Source organism: Salvelinus namaycush, chromosome 1 (assembly GCF_016432855.1).
Source record: "Salvelinus namaycush isolate Seneca chromosome 1, SaNama_1.0, whole genome shotgun sequence".
NCBI classification, from domain to species: domain Eukaryota; kingdom Metazoa; phylum Chordata; class Actinopteri; order Salmoniformes; family Salmonidae; genus Salvelinus; species Salvelinus namaycush.
Genome location: NC_052307.1, coordinates 58,826,414 through 58,844,817, shown reverse-complemented (window position 1 = coordinate 58,844,817; position 18,404 = coordinate 58,826,414). Strand labels below are relative to the sequence as shown.

General features: G+C 41.6%; 1 protein-coding gene and 1 pseudogene across 1 annotated transcript; one reads left to right on the top strand and one right to left on the bottom strand.

Moving 5' to 3' along the window:
• Nucleotides 1-99: 99 nt before the first annotated feature.
• Nucleotides 100-3,110, top strand: LOC120052335 (annotated as a pseudogene).
• A 625-nt stretch (nucleotides 3,111-3,735) lies between these two features.
• Nucleotides 3,736-8,389, bottom strand: LOC120046273 (DNA replication factor Cdt1-like). Its single transcript, XM_038991359.1, has 10 exons — nucleotides 7,715-8,389; nucleotides 7,123-7,275; nucleotides 6,702-6,940; nucleotides 6,299-6,493; nucleotides 6,057-6,202; nucleotides 5,859-5,953; nucleotides 5,578-5,769; nucleotides 4,524-4,667; nucleotides 4,238-4,439; nucleotides 3,736-4,129 (listed from the first exon to the last, which is right to left on the bottom strand). The coding sequence occupies exons 1-10, from the start codon at nucleotides 8,243-8,245 to the stop codon at nucleotides 3,966-3,968; spliced, it is 2,061 nt and encodes a 686-aa protein (XP_038847287.1). The 5' UTR covers nucleotides 8,246-8,389; the 3' UTR covers nucleotides 3,736-3,965.
• Nucleotides 8,390-18,404: the final 10,015 nt, after the last annotated feature.

The window sequence follows — 18,404 nt, the reverse complement described above, 5'->3', positions numbered from 1 at the left end:
TCCACAGTCAGTCTTAATAATAATAATAATTTATTAAACTTTGAGCGCTTTTTATAATATAAATCTCAAAGTGCATCATAAATAAACAAGCAATATATAATGACAGGTCAACCAATAGAGGCCAAGTCTTTGAATGCTGCATACTCTGCAGATGGAGAGGGTCAGTTCATGGTTTGAGAGGATGGAACTGGTCAGAGGATGGTAAATGATGGTGATGGAGTTTGCTGTTGATCTTGTACAGGGCAAGTCTGTGAACCAGCCTGAGTCAAATAGCCACTGGAATTCTCCTCTTCCACTCTGTGAAGCACCTACTTGGGTGATGCCTCGGCATTCCTCTCACTATTATGAGAGGAATTGTTATTAATAATACAATTATGGCTAAACCCAGCCTATTTCTACAATGTATCTTTTGAACATTTTATTTTAAACCTTAACCACACTGCTAACCGTATGTCTAACCTTAAATTACGACCAAAAAGCACATTTTTGTTGTCAAACCTTTACGATATAGGCAGCCAATTCTGACTTTGTGGCTGTCGAATCTAGTGGAAATCCAATCGATGTGTCGAAGTCAACGAACAGCACTGATTTGGGGTTTCCACTAGATAGCACATCTACAAGGTCAAGGGACTATATCGTAAAAAATCATGAAATTAGCTTCTTGGTCTTAATTTACGGTTAAGCATACGGTTAGCAGTGTAGTTAGGTTTAACATCTGATTTGTGGCTGTGGTAACTAGTGACGACCCGGATTTTGTCACACCACCAGGCATCTGACTTTTTGCCTCAAGGTCCACACCACACACGAGTCGACAGGAAGCTAACGCACAGTTAGCAATGGCAGTGCACACGAGAGAAGCTAAATTAGAATTTGTCACAAAACATTTTCCTGATTTCCCAAGCAAAGGAATAGTTTTCAGGTAGGCAGTGAATGATAGATTACCGCAATAAGATTAGCTAGCGCTACATTTATGTGCTGAGTTACCTAGCTAGCCATCTTCGCAATGCTAGCTCTCTATTCTAAAGAACATGCATTCCTGTAATACTATTTTGTAGTAGCTAGCTACTACAGAGACATCTGTCCAATTCTCAAAAACCCGGGTGCACTGACGGCAGTCATCGATCTTTTTGAGGAACGTGAGGCAGACGCATTCCCAAGTAGCACTGATTGATGGTGAGTCCCCATGGCTGTTTGACAGGCAGCCCAATTTGGTCATTTGACCAATCAGATCTGATGTGAAATAATAAATTGGTGGGAAAAAATATCAGAATTGGGCTGCCTGTATATAAGCAGCCCATGTCACCCAGTCATATGCAGCTCCTGTGGAACATTAACATGAGAGGCAATGGGACTGGAGCATGTGTCACTGAGGACACCATGTAGCTTCCCAATTTGTTTGCTGTCTGGGAATTAGGCAATTCTGAGCTCATTGAATGTTACAACTGCAGCTGTCATTTAACCACATATTTCCTTCAACACCATGGATTGTCACTGTTCTAACATTGTGATCTATGTCCTGTAGGTCTGGATGCTCAGGGGTTTCTCTTTGGATCCTTTCTAGCCCAGAGGTTAGGAGTGGGATTTGTGCTGGTCTGGAAGAAGGGAAAGCTCCCAGGGCCTACACTGTCTGTGGCACACAAACTGGAGTATGGAGAGGTGAAATTGGCTGGTGATGACCGCTGTATTACCTCCTACACCTTTCTGTCCTTTCATATCACAGCTCCAAGCCTCTGAAAAGTACATATGGATTGGAACCTACTATTCTTTTTTCCTTTTCAATTAATATTCTTTATCAGGCTGAGGTTGAGATCCAGGTGGATGCAGTGGCTCCAGAACAGAAAGTGCTTCTCATCGATGATCTACTAGCCACTGGAGGTAAGGCATTTCACTGTTCATTGGGTGTATTTTGTACAAATGAGTGGACAGTATGACAGATAAAAATATATATTGATTTAACTAAGGGAACAGTGTTTCATTGGCATTACTCTTCTTTGTTTCGAGGCCAGTGTCGATGATAATGCCTCCATATTACTCAGTAACTTTCTCTACTGTTTGTCAGGAACCCTGTATGCTGCCTGTGAGCTCATGAAGAAACAGAATACAGAGGTAATGGGCTGCATGGTGGTCATTGAGCTCAACAGGGTTGAAAAGCTGAAGCCAAATACCCTCTTCTCCCTGGTGCAGTATTGAGGTCAAAACAATTCAAAATATTCCACTCAACTGTAATGAATTGTAATGGAGACCATTTTTACATAGGCATGCTTTGGAAAGTTTACCTATGCACTATAAAGCAAATGGCATTAACTTTAAGTGTACATAGTATGGCTGTGATGGTCATGGAATTTTGGAAGACTGTATTTGGCCAGCCAAATGACCACGGTCACTGTAATAACAGTTTGAATAGCAGCAACTACCATTTTGTTTTTTTGTGTGTTTTCTCCTCTCCTCTGCTCCTGACTGCATGTGCCGCCATATAAATAGAATGGGCGTCCATATTCAAGTCAATGACGGCATAATGCGTGAACTGGCGAAAGCAGGAAGTGTACCATAGAAAGAGGCGAATCGAGAGGATTTACTCTTGCCAAAACCAGTCCACATGAGATGAGCCCTTTGTATGGAACTCTGTCATCAAAGAAGCCTCACGTAATTCAACAAAGCCACTTATTCTTACGTTGGTTCAAAATACCGCCCTCTACAATGTGTAGATTAGTTGTAAAAATAAAATCCAAAAGGAAGTGCCAGCAGCATACCACCCAGCGTCCCACTGCTGGCTTGCCGCTGAAGCTATGCAGGGTTGGTCCTGGTTGGATGACCAGATGCTGCTGGAAGTGTTGTTGGAATGCCAGTAGAAGGCACTCTTTCCTCTGATCTTAAAAAATATCCCAAAGTTCCAGGGCAGTGATTGGGGACATTGCCCTGTGTAGGGTGCAGTCTTTCGCATGGGATGTTAAACAGGTGTCCTGACTCGTCACTGAAGAACCCATGGCACTTATCATGAGAGTAGGGGTATTAACCCGTGTCCTGGCTAAATTCCCAATCTGGCCCACATACGAGCTGACAAGGTACAAATCTGTCGTTCTGCCCCTGAACAAGGCAGTTAACCCACTGTTCCTAGGCCGTCATTGAAAATAAGAATTTGTTCTTAACTGACTTGCCTAGTTAAATAAAAAACACCTAATCCCCAGCTTCCAATTGGCTCAATCTTTCCCTTGTAACAGCTGTAAATGAGAATGTGTTTGTAGCCAATGTACCTAAAATAAGGGTTAAATAAAATGTGGCATTACAACTGAGAAAAACAACTTAGTTATGCACACGTATCTGGCTTCAATCAGAGGACATTTCCATTGTTAGAGCAATCAGCCATCTTGTCAATATAATAGATCTTAAGTGTACCCAATGTGCTGGTATGGTTTCATTAGTCTTCCTCCATAACTGTCAGTTGTGTGCTAGCCCTAATATATATGCATTAAGTATCAATGTCTAAAAGGTGCCTTTTGGTAATTAATTACTGTGTACTGGTGCAATTGTATGAGGCAGTAATTTTGTCAATATACTTGGTTCACCATGGCTGGTTCATTGTGCACTACATAGAACAATAACCTGCTTGATGGAAATCTGTGTGCAAGCAAAATCTAAAGGCAGTTTGTCAAGGGTTAAAATCTATTTACGCCAATGCTAGTGTGTATGTAATACACCTTAAAAAACAAGGATTAAACACAGGGCAAGTATATTAAGTCTGTCTGAACTAGAAAGCTTTTATTACAAAAATAGGACAACGGTGTCAGTAGAATACTACCTAATCCACCAGAAACAGTCTCCCACAACTGTAAAACCACCCACAAAATGAGTCAGAATTATTGAACACAGCATTTATCTATACACATTTTAAAAAATGCAAGCTTATTGAATTGGTAAAAGTAGTTTAACTTGCTTTAAAAAAGGTAAACAAACCAATCATAGCAGTTTCAAAGCCTTTCTTCCTCTTTGGTCTTCTGCTTCAGTTTCTCCAGTACCACATTCAGGTCCATGGTCTTGATCAACTTGAGATAGAAGTCCTTTCTAATTGTGTGAATTGTAAGCCAGTCAGGAGTCAGTTCTGCCAGCAGACGAAGGTGCAGCTCCATATCACCTAAAAATATGTCAGTCAATGTCAGAACTACGACAATGAAAACCAAGGGATTTTTTAAAAGTAAAAAAATATAGGATTTCATATCAGGCATTTCTTCAGATAGCTCACCTGTGCTCAGGGCAGAGCGGTAACTAGAAACCATCCGGTTACAGGCCACCTCCATGATCAGTGCTGGTTTCTTCTCTGCCACAAAGACGTTACGCAGGATCCGAGCCAGCTCTCCCAGCCGTGACATCATCACAAGGCGCTCCTCCTGCTGAGGGTTCCGGGTCATGGCAGCTTGGAGCTTCTGAGCCTCCTTTGCTCGGATCTATAACAAAAGAGGTGTCAGTCCCAGTCCTCACTGCACTACATAAACACATTTGATCACTTGTGAAACAGCAGGGTGACCTACCCTCTCCAGCAGGGACTGAGACACCCCTTTGAGGGCACTGTGAGTTTCAGCAGGAGCCACAGGAGTTTGTGGAACAGGCTCTTGCTCTTTTACACAGACCATCTCTGCAGTCTTCAGAGCCATGTTGGCCAGCGCTTTCTCCATCTGCAAACAGCAAAATGGTTAATACCAAACAATGCAATTGAATTGAATGCCCTTTAAACTAAAGCCCAATCAAATCAAGGTTTATTCAGCACGTACGCAGAAAGTATAAAACATGCAGCGAAATGCTTACTTGCAAGCTCCCGCAACAGTGCAATAAAATAAAGTAGGAGTACACAATAGGATATACCATATAAGTGATGAATATGCCATTCAAGTGGATAGTGACAACTGCTCGGCCTCCGACCGCAAGGCACTACAGAGGGTAGTGTGAACAGCCCAGTACATCACTGGGGCCACGCTTCCTGCCATCCAGGACCTCTATACCAGGTGGTGTCAGTGAAAGGCCCTAAAAATTGTCAAAGACTCCAGCCACCCTAGTCAGACTGTCCTCTCCGCTACTGCACAGCAAGCGGTACCGGAGCGCCATGGTCCAAGAGGCTTCTAAACAGCTTCTACCCCCAAACCATTAGACTATTGAACATCTAATCAAATGGCTACCCATACTATTTGCATTGTCCCCCCTCCACACCACTGCCAGTCTCTGTCATCTATGCATAGTCACTTTAATAGGTCTACCTACATGTACATACTACCTCAACTAACCGGTGCCCCCCCGCACATTGACTCTGTACTGGCACCTCCCCTATATATATTATTTTTTACTGTTGCTCGTTAATTACTTGTTACTTTTCTCTTATCCGTATTTTTAAATTTTATTTTTAACTGCACTGTTGGTTAGGGGCTCGTAAGAAAGCATTTCACTGTTGTATTCAGCACGTGACTAATAAAATTTGATTAGATTAGTGTTGGTCACAGTTGATGTTATGTAGACAAAACAGCAGCGTTGACTGTGTGTGTGTAAGGGTTGGATGTGTGGAGGAGAATGCAGGACAGACCAGTCAGTAAGTACCTTAGGGTTCATCATGGAGCGGGCCTTGTCCAGAACCTCCTGGGCAGTGGTTAGCTTCTCAGCTCCCTGTGGGGGCTGGGGCAGCTCACCGGGCAGGACATTGGGCACCTCATCCACATTGAAGCGAGGGTGCCAGCGGGTAAGCTTGTCATCTGGGACTCTAATAGGAGGATTCAACTTGGCAAGGAACGCCTAAAGACAACATATACAGATTGGTTACCAAGTCGGGTCAACTCAAAGTATACAGTTAAGAGAATATTCTCTTATAAAATGGTGCCTACCTTGTGATGCCCTTTCACAATGCTGATTAGGTTTTGATGGAAGATACGTCTCCTCTCTAACAGGCGGGAAGCAGCCAGCACTGCCTTGCTCTTATCTGAGGAACAAAAACAGACATTAGGAGAAAGTCATATCAACAGTTATTTAAATACACTCATTGTGTTGAAAGAATACAAAGCATCATGAGACCTCCCCCTCACCAGCTTCAATGACAGGCTCCACTGTGAGCTGGTAGCTAGACTTCTTCACTGTAGCACTGAAGGTAGGAATGTTTCTCTCCTGGCGGAAATGGTAGGCAGTAGGATAGACTGTCTTAATCTGTCCCACATGGGTCTCCTCAAAACGCCTGTGAAATAAAATAAAAAGTAATTCATATTTCTGCTGTTCCTTCCCATGGATTTCTACTTATCATCCAATTAGATAATTATAGTTTGCACCATACTTGTGCATCATGTCCTGGACACCCTGCTTCACTTTGGCAAAGGTAACAGTCTCTGAGCGGTTGAAGAGCATTCCCACTATGGTGTCCATGCTGCGGAACATTCCAGCAAGCAGTTTGTACTTGAAGGGCAGGGTGAGGCCAGGGGGAACATCCTGGGCAAGAGTATGGTACCGCTGATAGGCTGGGAGCTTATCTCTGAAAAAGAGCATATTACAGATCAGGACAAAGGATTAGTTATAATCAAAGCCACTATAAAAGCCTCTTCAAATAACACCGTTTCCCAACAAAGACCCCTAAAAAGGTGGCAGTTCTGCCATTTGCATTAAATATCACTATTTTGAGCTTCACCCACCCTGGCTAAATTTAAGGATGTCTAAAATTGAAACACTTGTTTCATCCTCACCCATCCTCGGTTTGTGGCCGATTATTTTCTTCAGTAGATCTGGCCTCTGCCAACCTCTCCTCCTTCCGGTGTTGTGCCTTAGCAGCAAGCTCTTTGACACAGGCTAGCTTAGTCTTCATGTCTGGGGCAGTAGCAGTAGACTCGGGGGCCGTAGAGGGCAGGTTCTCAGCTTTCCGTGTCTGGCCCTTGATCTTCTGAAGGCGGAACTTGAGGGCCACAACATCCTCTTTGGAGAAAGTCTGATGTGGTAGAAAGACAATGCCACTGAAACATTTGTGAGGATGCTGTCCATTATGGTATGACTAAAGAGTAACTTGATTACATAAAATGAAACATTCTCACAGAGAATTTAATTGTGGCCAGGTGTGTAGACATAACAGAAGAGCAAAGGTGAAAGCATATGCCACAAACAATACTGTACCTTGTGCCCCTCTTTTGGTTTTGTGCTGCCCTTAACATGTGGTTTGCGCGTTGGAGAATTGTTGGCACTGCGATTGACTAAATTCTTTGATTCTTTATCAACAGGTAGTGGATAGGGTACCTGCGGGACATCTTTCGCCAGATGGTGGGTTGCCTGGTGAAGAAAAAAAAAAGGATTCAGTTGTGACTTATAAATATTCAGCCCCCTTCCCAATTTGTCTTCAAATTCTTTAGCCAAACATTGTCTATGTGAGGTCTTTTGTTGTGTCTAGCTAGCTAGCCATTCTGGACCAGACTTGCTAGGTTATTATAGCAATAAAAGCTGTAAATGTGTTAATAACTGATTGATATTAGTCATAAGCCAACATTACCTTTTAAGCCTGTGGTTGTTTTGCTTAGCCTACATGAAAGTGACTTTAGTTGATGATCGTCTTAGAACAACACGTAGTAAGTTACAAGATCTCCTAAACCTGTGTTTACCACACAGACCTTAATTTACGCAGCTTAAAAAATAAATATTAAATGACTCCATAGGCTTTGGCCAACGAGCCATGGCGGCCTACGAAAATGCGCCATTATTAAGCCAACATTACCTGTTCGTCGTCTTTGGCGAGAATCAATTTCTTCCTGACCGACTTCTTTACAACTTTAACCGGCTCAGGACTTGTCCCTGCAGCGATGGCGTGTTTATTTGCCTCGATCCGAAAACGCTTCTTTGCTGTGCTATGTTCAGCAGTGGTTGAAAATACAGCTGATCCAAGATCGAATTCAGCTTCTGTAAAGGTCCTCTTGGGAGTTAGAGGGCTAGAGAAAAGTGTTTCTTTTTCCGAGTCGGTCCTCGCCAACACAACAGACACGCTCTCCACCTTATCGACCGAAGTCGCCTCGTCAATAACCCTCCAAAACTCATCTTGTACACTGTTTTCAGAACATGTTGATTTTGAAGTCTTTATCATAACCTTTGTTGTTGGTGCCGCATTCTTGTTTTTCGACCGAGTTGATCTTGAGCATGGCTTACTTGTTACAGTGTCCACAACTTGCGTTTTATTGCCATCACCATGCGCAGCCCCACTAGCATCTTTCTTTCTCTTGACGTAGAAATCTGTGACCCGCGCCTGAGACATAATGATGTCAATCTAGAACCACACAATTCTCTTCTGGTCAGGAAAGGCGACTGGCCAAACGATAAATAAATGTCAACTCAGCAGTTTGAGCCACCGAGGTATATATGAAGGCTTGCTCAAAGTCGCTATGACCTGAACATGCAACACATTTTCGCGCGAAATGGACACGTGACCTTCATAAAAGCCACACCCTTCTCCCGCCCTGTTTCAAAGATATTTGTTTAATGATTGGCCAGTGCATAGTATATCAACTTTTTTTTTTTTGTTGTTGAACGAATCAGTTGTAATAAGGCTCTATAAAAGACGGTACAGTATGTAGTTTAGAAACTGTTTTGGGATTGAGGGAATTCTATTCATGCCCGTATTAGCGTTGATTGCATTTGATTTGGGCCGGGCTGGTTTAGAATAATTTATGCAGCATTAAAGTAGGTTATGATATTTAGGTTAAGGTTAGGAAAATAATTAGGATAAGCTAAAATACGAAAAAGCTGTAGACATTACCGCGTGAGCCAGGTGCTCGGTTCTGGCCGAAGGCAAAATCGGCTAAAAACAAAAGTGACGTAGGTTAAACACGTGAAGTAATGAGTAGGATTCTGTGCTTTCATGTGTAAAGGTAATTGCTTTTTATAAAAACGATGTATCTGTCTTGCCAATGAAAACTAGTTTGAAAATTCAAACATAGGCCTATATTTTATGGAAAATAGATGTATGCTTCTGAATGATGCATCGTTCTGCATTGTTGACAATATGACCAGTTTAATGGAATCCCTTCATTGAATCAACATGTTACAATCCCTCATGTATAATTTGTATTTGCATGCAGAGAAAATATATATATTTTTATTGTCAATGCTATGTTATTTCTATATTTGAGTTGGTGATGGTTTTCTATCTGGCCATGTACTTTTGAGATTATTGTAGGTAATGCATTCTGGATGTCTATGAGTTAGTGTGATTATCTGACTGGTTCCCCTTTTTTTATTGGAAATTATTTGAAGAGGGTTTTCTTGATGTTGTAAATTGTGTGTGTGTGAGTGATGAGTTGCAGTGATGCCAATTTAGCAATTTTGTTGTTAGATATAGCAACTTTTCAGACTACCCTGGCAAGTTTTTTTTCAAACAGCACCTAGCTACAAATTTAGCTACTTTTAAACATTTATTTTGAACTTTTAGCAACTTTTGAAAAGTGACTCAAACTCAAAAATGCACGCATTGTCCCTCTAAATTACACAAAACCGATTTTTTTTCTGTCACACACTCAGTCACAACACACGTGCCTGGCTGCAAAAGTGTATTGTGAGTGACGTCAACAGCAGGCCAGCAGCAATTTCAGCAAATTGCAAATCATTGTTGGCTGACTGCAACAGCAGTAGCACGGGTTCGACAAGCCAAACCCAATGAATATAGTTCTTGAACAGAACTTGAACAGAACTTACAACATCAATCAACAAGTTTCAATCAAAATTGTACAGCCAGAAGTACAGAAAAGAATGGGAGTCTGTACCTGAACAAATGTCAAATCATATTTTTTGCAGAGATGGCCAGTCAATTCGAGTAAGGTTATTGTGTATTCTACGCAATGACGCAGTTTTACGTTATCACGCAATGACATCACAACGTCATTTAGCAACTTTTAGCAACAAATCAACCTGCCTCTAGCAACTTACCCTGAAAATTAGTTGGCAACACTGATGAGTTGGGCTTGGTGTACCGCTAGAGGACGCTAATGATTTACCAGACAATATTTATTTAGAAGATGTAGAGTCAATTCAAACAGGTTACAGCAGTGTGAAACTTTTTCAAAAGATTAGAGTACGAGTTTTCGGGTGTATAATCTCAAAATTCATAGACTACTGGTTTACTGCGCAATTAAGGTAGGGCTATTTATTAGCATGTTGCTGAATGAGTGTCACATAGCAACATTTCACTTATAATTTCCTGCTATAGGCTAAAGTTTGTAAGTGTCATGTGTCAACGCAAAACGACAACGTGCTCTTTCAAGTAGGAAAATCGCAGGCGATGGTGCTGACAGTGAGATCTTCAAACATGCGTTAACTATGATATAGAATAGTTGAATAGGCTGAAAATGTATTCGTTTCTTTCGAAATTACCATACATTAATTGGGTATGCTTGTGAGATAGTCTTCCTCGTGGACATGTTGCTTTCGAAAACACACCTTAAAATTGTTAGTTAGGTTATGAAGAGAGAAAAACATTTCTGAGGAAGTGCCAACCCAGTGAGAGTGAATTGGATTTACAGCGATTGAAAGAACAGTTCAACTGTTTCAGTAGGCCTACTGGTGAATCACTTTTTCCAGGAAGATATTGCTTTACATGGAATATTCAGTCCAAGGGGCGGCAAGAGAAGAGTTGTTTCAATACGGGAGAGCTGGTAGTTAGTTTTGTTTACAATTTCGTGCGAATACACTTTATATCCCCGAAATGCGAGGTGGAGATGTCTTGTGGATTTACAGAACAAGAACCGCAATAGATTTCATTGGTACACTACTCAGGAAACTTGAAAAATATTACTTTTGGAAGTCATATGTCTGCCTAGTGGAATGACCGCACTGCATTATTTTATTGGTTCAAAAGACACTTTGAAAACCATGAACAATTTTTGCCGACTGGGTTTATTAAAATTAATTGGGTGGAATTTAACGTTCCGTCGAGGAATGTCAGCGGGACTGTAGACTGGAGTTAAGAAGTGCATTTAGGACGCGCGCTCATGGAGCTTCAGGTGGTATGTGGACTGCTCTACTGCATTCTGTTGCCGACGTTCTTGTTAGCAGGTAAGATGTCAGGGTTTCCATTGTAAATTGAATTAAACCAGAATTCTATTTTAGTGCCCAATAGGCCTAAATTGTTGATATTATGTTATTTTGCTACATATTCAATTTGCATGTCATGCTCTATTATTTATTGTTGTCTACAATAAAAACATTTACAGCCTACACTGACAGAATGTCATTGATAGATCACATCATTTGAAAATTGGAATCATTTCTGTATGAATAGGATTATTATGGATTAAGTATTTGACCTCCCTCTTTTGCACAGTGGCACAATGAAAATAGGTTATACTTCTTTCTCTGCTTCTCCTGTTTTCCCCAGTTCAGATAGACTCCAGTAAGTTCTCCTGATTCATTGAGGTGTTTATTTAGCAGACACACTGAGGCTTGGCTTCCTTTCTACATAAGGTTTTAGACAGGACCTCTTCCTGTTAAAACACACAAACACGCTTATATTTTTAAAAAAGGGTTCCAAAAGGTTTCTTTGGCTGTCCCCATAGTATAACCTATTTTGGTTCCAGGTAGAACCGTTTTGGTTACAGGTAGAACCCATTTGAGTTCCATGTAAGACTTTGTAGAAAGGAGTCTACATGGAAGCAAAAAGGGTTCTATCTGGTACCAAAAAGGGTTATCCTTTGGGGACAGCCGAATAACGCTTTTAAATAAATAACGCTTCTAGATCGAGTGCACATTCTAAGAGTGCACACCATTGTTCACTCTCCATTCTGTGCCTATATAATGGTAGGATGCTGTGCCACAGGAAAATGCAAGTGTGAGTGGTAGAATAAACGAAAATATGTTTTGTATTTGAAGCTTCAAGTGTAGTAGGCCTATGACTTGGTAAATTAACTGAGCACATTGTCCCCCACAGGTAGGCCTATTAGTATCATGTAAGTGTTTTAACAGGAAACCGTCCTCCTCAGTTGTGTCATCTGTAAAGATTCCTTTCTATCTCAGCCTTCTTGTCCCTGAAACTTTCCATTCCAACAGCCAATTTTAATGCACTAAAATCCAGCTATTCTCCTGCTGGTCTTACTAGGAGCTCTGTAGCAGGTATAGATATGGTTCAGACTGTTGACAGGAGACTGCTAGAAGATGTGGCATCTCTTGTCACATGGGTTCTCTGTGGCAGGAACAGAAAGTGTCTTGCGAGCCTCCTTACCCGTAACACGTGGCCAACCAATCTCCACTCATTTCCACATTGGTTGCAACTGTTTCAATCTATGTCTCACCCACACGCCTGATTTATTTATTTTTCCTTTTTTGACTGCATAATGTAGACTACATGTTGCTCTTCACATGTGGTTTAGAAGTTGCAGGGCTCATCATACATGTCCTCTTTTTTGTCAGCAAGATCTGTTGGTGCTCATCTGGATGCAGACTGTAACCCTGCCATCTTTGTGTTCAATCCAAGGCTGGAAGGTGCACGTCACTGAGGGCAATAAAAATGCTCCCGACAGTGGGTCATCCTGACCAGTGCTGTGTTCCACATAAGGCCACATAGGACCTGTTTAATCAAGACCACATGGTTGGCTGGTGTGTTTACTACTACCGTTTGAAAGTGAGACAATGAGAAGATAATGAACCTGTATCTTAGTGGAATAAAGATTTTAGAACAAGGTGGAATATGACAAACACAGTAAACCAAATCAAATGTTATTTGTCACATGCGCCGAATACAACAGGTGTAGTAGACCTTACTGTGAAATGCTTACTTACAAGCCCTTAACCAACAATGCAGTTCAAGAAATAGTGTTTAGAAAATATTTACTAAATAAACTAAAGTGAAAAAATAAATGAAATAATATCAAAAAGTAACACAAGAAAATTACATAACAATAACGAGGCTATATACAGAGGGTACCGAGTCAATGTGTGGGGGTACAGGTTAGTTGAGGTAATTTGTAACGTGTCTATGCATAGATAATAAACATCGAGTAGCAGCAGTATTAAAAACAAAGGGGGGTGGGAGGGGGGGTCAATGTAATTGTTCAGCAGTCTTATGGCTTTGGGGTGGAAGCTGTTAAGGAGCCTTTTGGTCCTAGACTTGGCGTTCCGGTACCGCTTGCCGTGCGGTAGCAGAGAGAACAGTATGACTAGGGTGAATGGAGTCTTTGACAATATTTTGGGCCTTCCTCTGAGACCGCCTAGCATATAGGTCCTGGATGTCAGGAAGCTTCCATTATATTCATTTGGAAATTTGAAGAAAACCTGGACTTGTTCGATCCAAGCAATCAAATATAGTTCAAATAATGACATACTGCATCAATTATATTTTCTACTCACACAAACACACACTTGTGTGATATGAACTCTTTCATTTTGGAATACTTCTGTATGCCAGTCGCGACACAATGATATAAAAATGAAATGTTCTGTGCTGGCGTCGCCTACCAATACTGCGGTGTAACCTCCTTTTTTACATGTAAATTTCTAATTTGTACATATATTTCCATTGGCAATGTGAATATGAATAATTTCTCATACAAAACCCCATTTTAAATGATCAGTGAGTGCCCTTTCCTCCAATGATGCCACACTGTCTTTGACAAACAATACTAGGCAATCAGTACTGTAGAGGTAATCAGTGCTCGTTTAATGACAATACAAACCCAACCCAGTGTCCAATTAAGCAGCAATCAAATTCTATTTGTCACATGCGCCGAATACAACCAGTGTAGACCTTAGTTTTACTTTATGGCGTCCCCTCGCCCCGACCCAGGGACCCTCTGCACACATCAACAACAGTTACCCACGAAGCGTCGTTACCCATCGCTCCACAAAGGCCGCGGCCCTTGCAGAGCAAGGGGAACCACTACTTCAAGGTCTCAGAGCAAGTGACGTCACCGTCTGAAAGGCTGCTAGCGCGCACCACCGCTAACTAGCTAGCCATTTCACATCGGTTACATTTACAAATGCTTACTTACAAGCCCTTAACCAACAATGCTGTTTTAAGAAAAAAAAGTGTTAAGTAGATAATAGGTAAGTAAAAAAAATAAAGAATAAAATAAAAAATAGTTAAAGAGCAGCAGTAAAGTAACAGTAGCGAGGCTATATACAGGGGGTACCAGTACAGAGTCAATGTGTGGGTGCACCGGTTAGTCGAGGTAATTGCGGTAATATGTACATGAAGGTAGAGTTAAAGTGATAGATAACCAGAGAGTAGCAGCAGGGTAAAAGAGGAGAATGGAACATGGGTCCTGTTTTGTGTGAGGATAGTTGTGTGTGTGTGTGTGTGTGTGTGTGAGGTAAAGCTTGTGTAATAAAAATGGGGGGTGAGTCTGCTGCATAGGTCTGATAAACCGTGCGTTTGATTCTCCAGCTGCGGTACATAGTTTTAACACCTGTAGCCTGTCAAAGGCCTCACGCTCCAACACAGCTTAAATACACTCATTAACTAGAACGATGTTCCAAACACTGTTAACATTACACAGCCAGGAGACAGCCAGTGTAAACGCTGCAGTTTTAAAATAGGCATTTTCACTGGAACGTCACTTTTATTTTGAATATATTATTTTCAATCTCTATCTTTTGATTCAACTGGTTGAAGTGTAATTCAGAGCCTTGAAGTGCTATTCTGTTGAAGAGCTGTTTGAGAATGTAAGATAGACTCGATCTATCCTAGTTCTCCTTTTGTCCGGTGCCAAGGATAGATTTATCTAGGTTTTATTTGGTCCACTCTCTGCCATAAAGATGAGGTATAGTCAGTGAGATGTAAACCTGCAAGAGGCCTATTCTAGGGCCTACTCTGGGCTGAGACTGCTTCTATAAGAAGAGAATGTGAGAAGGACATGACTGGCAAAGTGGGTGAGGAAAATAGTTCACCCTCAAGTCTTGGCATGCTGCTCATTACCTCATGTTCAAAGCTATAAACAGTATGGTTGGCCTGTTTGCTAAATTGTGTGAGTACATTGCATTACCTCCGTTAATCCCATTTGTTTTTATACCTAATAAGAGACAATTATGTCCAATCCCAAGAATGAATGGGGGTGGGCTTACTGGGCTAAACTAAATCACAGATGTGTCTGGTGTGTTTTAGTGTTTAGAGATTCACAGTGGTCTCAGCAAGTTTTGGAATATAAGGTGTGTGTGTGTGTGTGTGTATTCATGGATGCTAAGAGAAGCCAGGCTTCCCCCCCAAAAAATTACCAAGGAAAAAAATAAAAAATATTTTATATGTATTAAATTCGTAAGAGGCTGAATGCATCTCACCGGAGAAAGCATACGAGTGAGCGAAACAGTGCCCCTCTGTCTCTGTATGATGCTGTCTGGTCCAAAAGAGTATGACATTGTTTGCCCGCCGGTAGTATTGAATGCAAGGGAAGCCAGCAAGCATTTTGCCTCCCTTGATTAAAAAAGTATAAAATAATAGCCAATCAGCATTGAGCTAAACTGGGTGAGCTCAAGTGTAAATGGGCCTGGTGCACCAAAAAAAAGGTGTTATGGGAAGTCAGTTTGGATTTGGTGTCCCTCCTATGAAATTGCATTGAGAGCATACATCACTGACAGAAACAACTTGAATTGTTGTGTGTTGTTGTCCTCCGGTGGCCCTTTCCTGAATTTACCAAGGATGGAGATAGGGATTTGGTGTTGTGGTTTTACTTAATTCTCCGTACTGGCCAATGATTATAACGGCAATTCTTATCCAACCATTAATTTATACACTGCGCCCCTAGCCTGAGAGGATGGAAGTTCAATATGTAGCTAGATGTAGAAGGCTAATGTTAACTAGCTAACTTTGCCCATGAAAGCAAGCATTTTAGCCAGGTAGCCTAGGACAACAAAACTAGAAGCGTGTAGGGAATGACAGAGCGATAGATCGTTTCGTCAACATGAGAGAGAAGGATGGCATTGGCGTTTCTCTACATGTAGGGTGAGTCAACATGTTTTTTTTCTGCTTGCATGACCACACACACAAACACACACAAATCAGAGCCATGGACAGCCACATCATATTCAGCTTTCGTTGATTGGACTAAATAGTTTTTGGAATCTTTTAGATGTCACTGTGTTAGACTAAGCATAGGTGATTTGATGATGTTGAAATGGTACTAGAATAGTGGAGGCAGTTCCTCTTTTCTCTGCGACTTGCGATAACTCTCCGTGGTTCTAAATCAATAGTTGTTTAGTAGTCCGAAAATGTCAGAAACATTAACTTGCTGTAGGTCACGTAACTGTTTGTTACATTCAATTTGCTTTCAATTTATTCTGCCACTGTGTCTTCTTATTGTCTCGGCCTTAAGGCCTATATATCACGGACGCACCGCTACTTGTTTGTGTGTGTGTCAGTACGAGTGAGTCAGCACCAGTCGAGGCGGTTGAAGCAGCTTTCACGGTCTAGTCTGAAATGTGACACAGGCTTTGTGGTGAGGGCAGGGCTCCATCCCGGCTCATCTAGCTCCGCATTAGAAACGACCCGCAGGAGGCATGCCAGTTGACTGGAGCCTGCAGGCAGAACCACTGCCCTTAAATTACCTTTACCACTGAGACATTGATTGCGTAGCCCAAAGCCGGGTGTTTGTTTTACTATGTCCTGGACATAGACCCACAGTCAACCCGCAGCCATTTTTACCCACCACAAAATCAGGAAGGAGGTAGAGCCAGGTGAGCCCAGCCAGCAGCCCCAATGTTCCACCTACAATAGAAAGGCTTTGTTATACACTTAACACAAATATAAACGCAACATGCAACAATTTCAAAGATCTTACTGAGTTACAGTTCATATAAGGAAATCAGTCAGTTTAAATATATTCAGTAGGCCCTAATCTATGGATTTCACATGACTGGGAATACAGATATGAATCTGTTGATCACAGATACCTTTAAAAAAAAAAAAAAAAAAAGCAGGGGAGTGGATCAGAAAACCAGTCAGTATCTGGTGTGACCATCATTTGCCTCATGCAGCATGACACATCTCCTTCACATAGAGTTGATCAGGCTGTTTATTGTGCATTATCACGCTGAAACATGAGGTGATGGCAGCGGATGAATGGGGCGGCAGGTAGCCTAGTGGTTAGAGCGTTGGTTTAGTAACCGAAAGGTTGCAAGATCGAATCCCTGAGCTGACAAAGTAAAAAAAATCTGTCGTTCTGCCCCTGAACAAGGCAGTTAACCCACTGTTCCTAGGCCGTCATTGAAAATATGAATTTGTTCTTAACTGACTTGCCTAGTTAAATAAAGGATAAAAAGGAATGGCATGAAAATGGGTATCAGGATCTCATCACGGTATGTCTGCATTCAAATTGTCATCGACTAAAATGCAATTGTGTTTGTTGTCTGTACTTTACCATAACCCCACCGCCACCATGCGGTACTTTGACATCAGCAAACCGCTCACCCACACGACGTCATAAACACTGTCTGTCAGCTTCCCTGAGATGGTTTCTGACAGTTTGTGCAGACATTCTTTAGTTGTGCAAACCCACAGTTTTATCAGCTGTTCGGGTGGCTGGTCTCAGACCATCTCGCAGGTGAAGAAGATGGATGTGAAGGTCCTGGGCTGGCGTGGTTACACGTGGTCTGCAGTTGTTTGGCCGGTTGGACGTACTGCCAAATTCTCTAAAACGAGGTTGGAGGCGGCTTATGGTAGAGGAATAAACATTCCGTTATCTGGCATCAGAGCTGGTGGACATTCCTGCAGTCAGCATGCCAATTGCACGCTCCCTCAACTTGAGACATCTGTGGTGTTTTATGACAAAACTGCACATTTTAGAGTGGCCTTTTATTGTCCCCAGCAGAAGGTGCACCTGTGTAATGATAATGCTGTTTAATCAGCTTCTTGATATGCCACACCTGTCAGGTGGATGGATTATCTTGGCAAAGGAGAAATGCTCACTAACAGGGATGTAAACACATTTGGGCACAACATTTGAGAGAAATAAGATTTTTTGCATATGGAACATTTCTGGAGTCTTTTATTTCAGCTTATGAAACATGTGACCAACACTTTATTTACATGTTGCGTTTATATTTTTGTTCAGTATACATGAAGTCAGTTACATGTTCATGTATGGTAGTTTGAAAGTTGAATCCAAGCATGTCATGGTTTTCCGTTATTCAGTGGAGTTTATTTTGTGAATAAACTGAGTGTTGTCATTTCCACTAGCTGTAGCTACGGCCCTCTGTGTGTCTCGACCACACCCAGACGTTCAGACTGTTTACCATGGTATTACCATGGTAAAGATGAGTGCCATGGCAACATCCTGAGACGAATCTCGTGCTTCCACCTTTTAGACTGGCAAGTCAACTTCTCTAAAAGTCAATGTCACCAGTACAACTAAATGCAAAGTCCTATGTCTTCTTGCATTTACTAAACTTTGAGTTTGATGATTCATAAAGCGAAGAAATTACAATATTCATGGGAAAGT

Bases quoted from the DNA above. Each gene is read 5' to 3' on its own strand.
- LOC120046273 (XM_038991359.1), bottom strand. From the start codon at position 8,245: ATGTCTCAGGCGCGGGTCACAGATTTCTACGTCAAGAGAAAGAAAGAT. The intron at 6,494-6,701 runs GTGAGGATGAAA...GCTCTTTTTCAG, and splicing joins CGGCCACAAACCGAGGATGG to AGATAAGCTCCCAGCCTATC. The intron at 5,954-6,056 runs GTGAGGGGGAGG...TTTGTTCCTCAG, and splicing joins GGAGCCTGTCATTGAAGCTG to ATAAGAGCAAGGCAGTGCTG.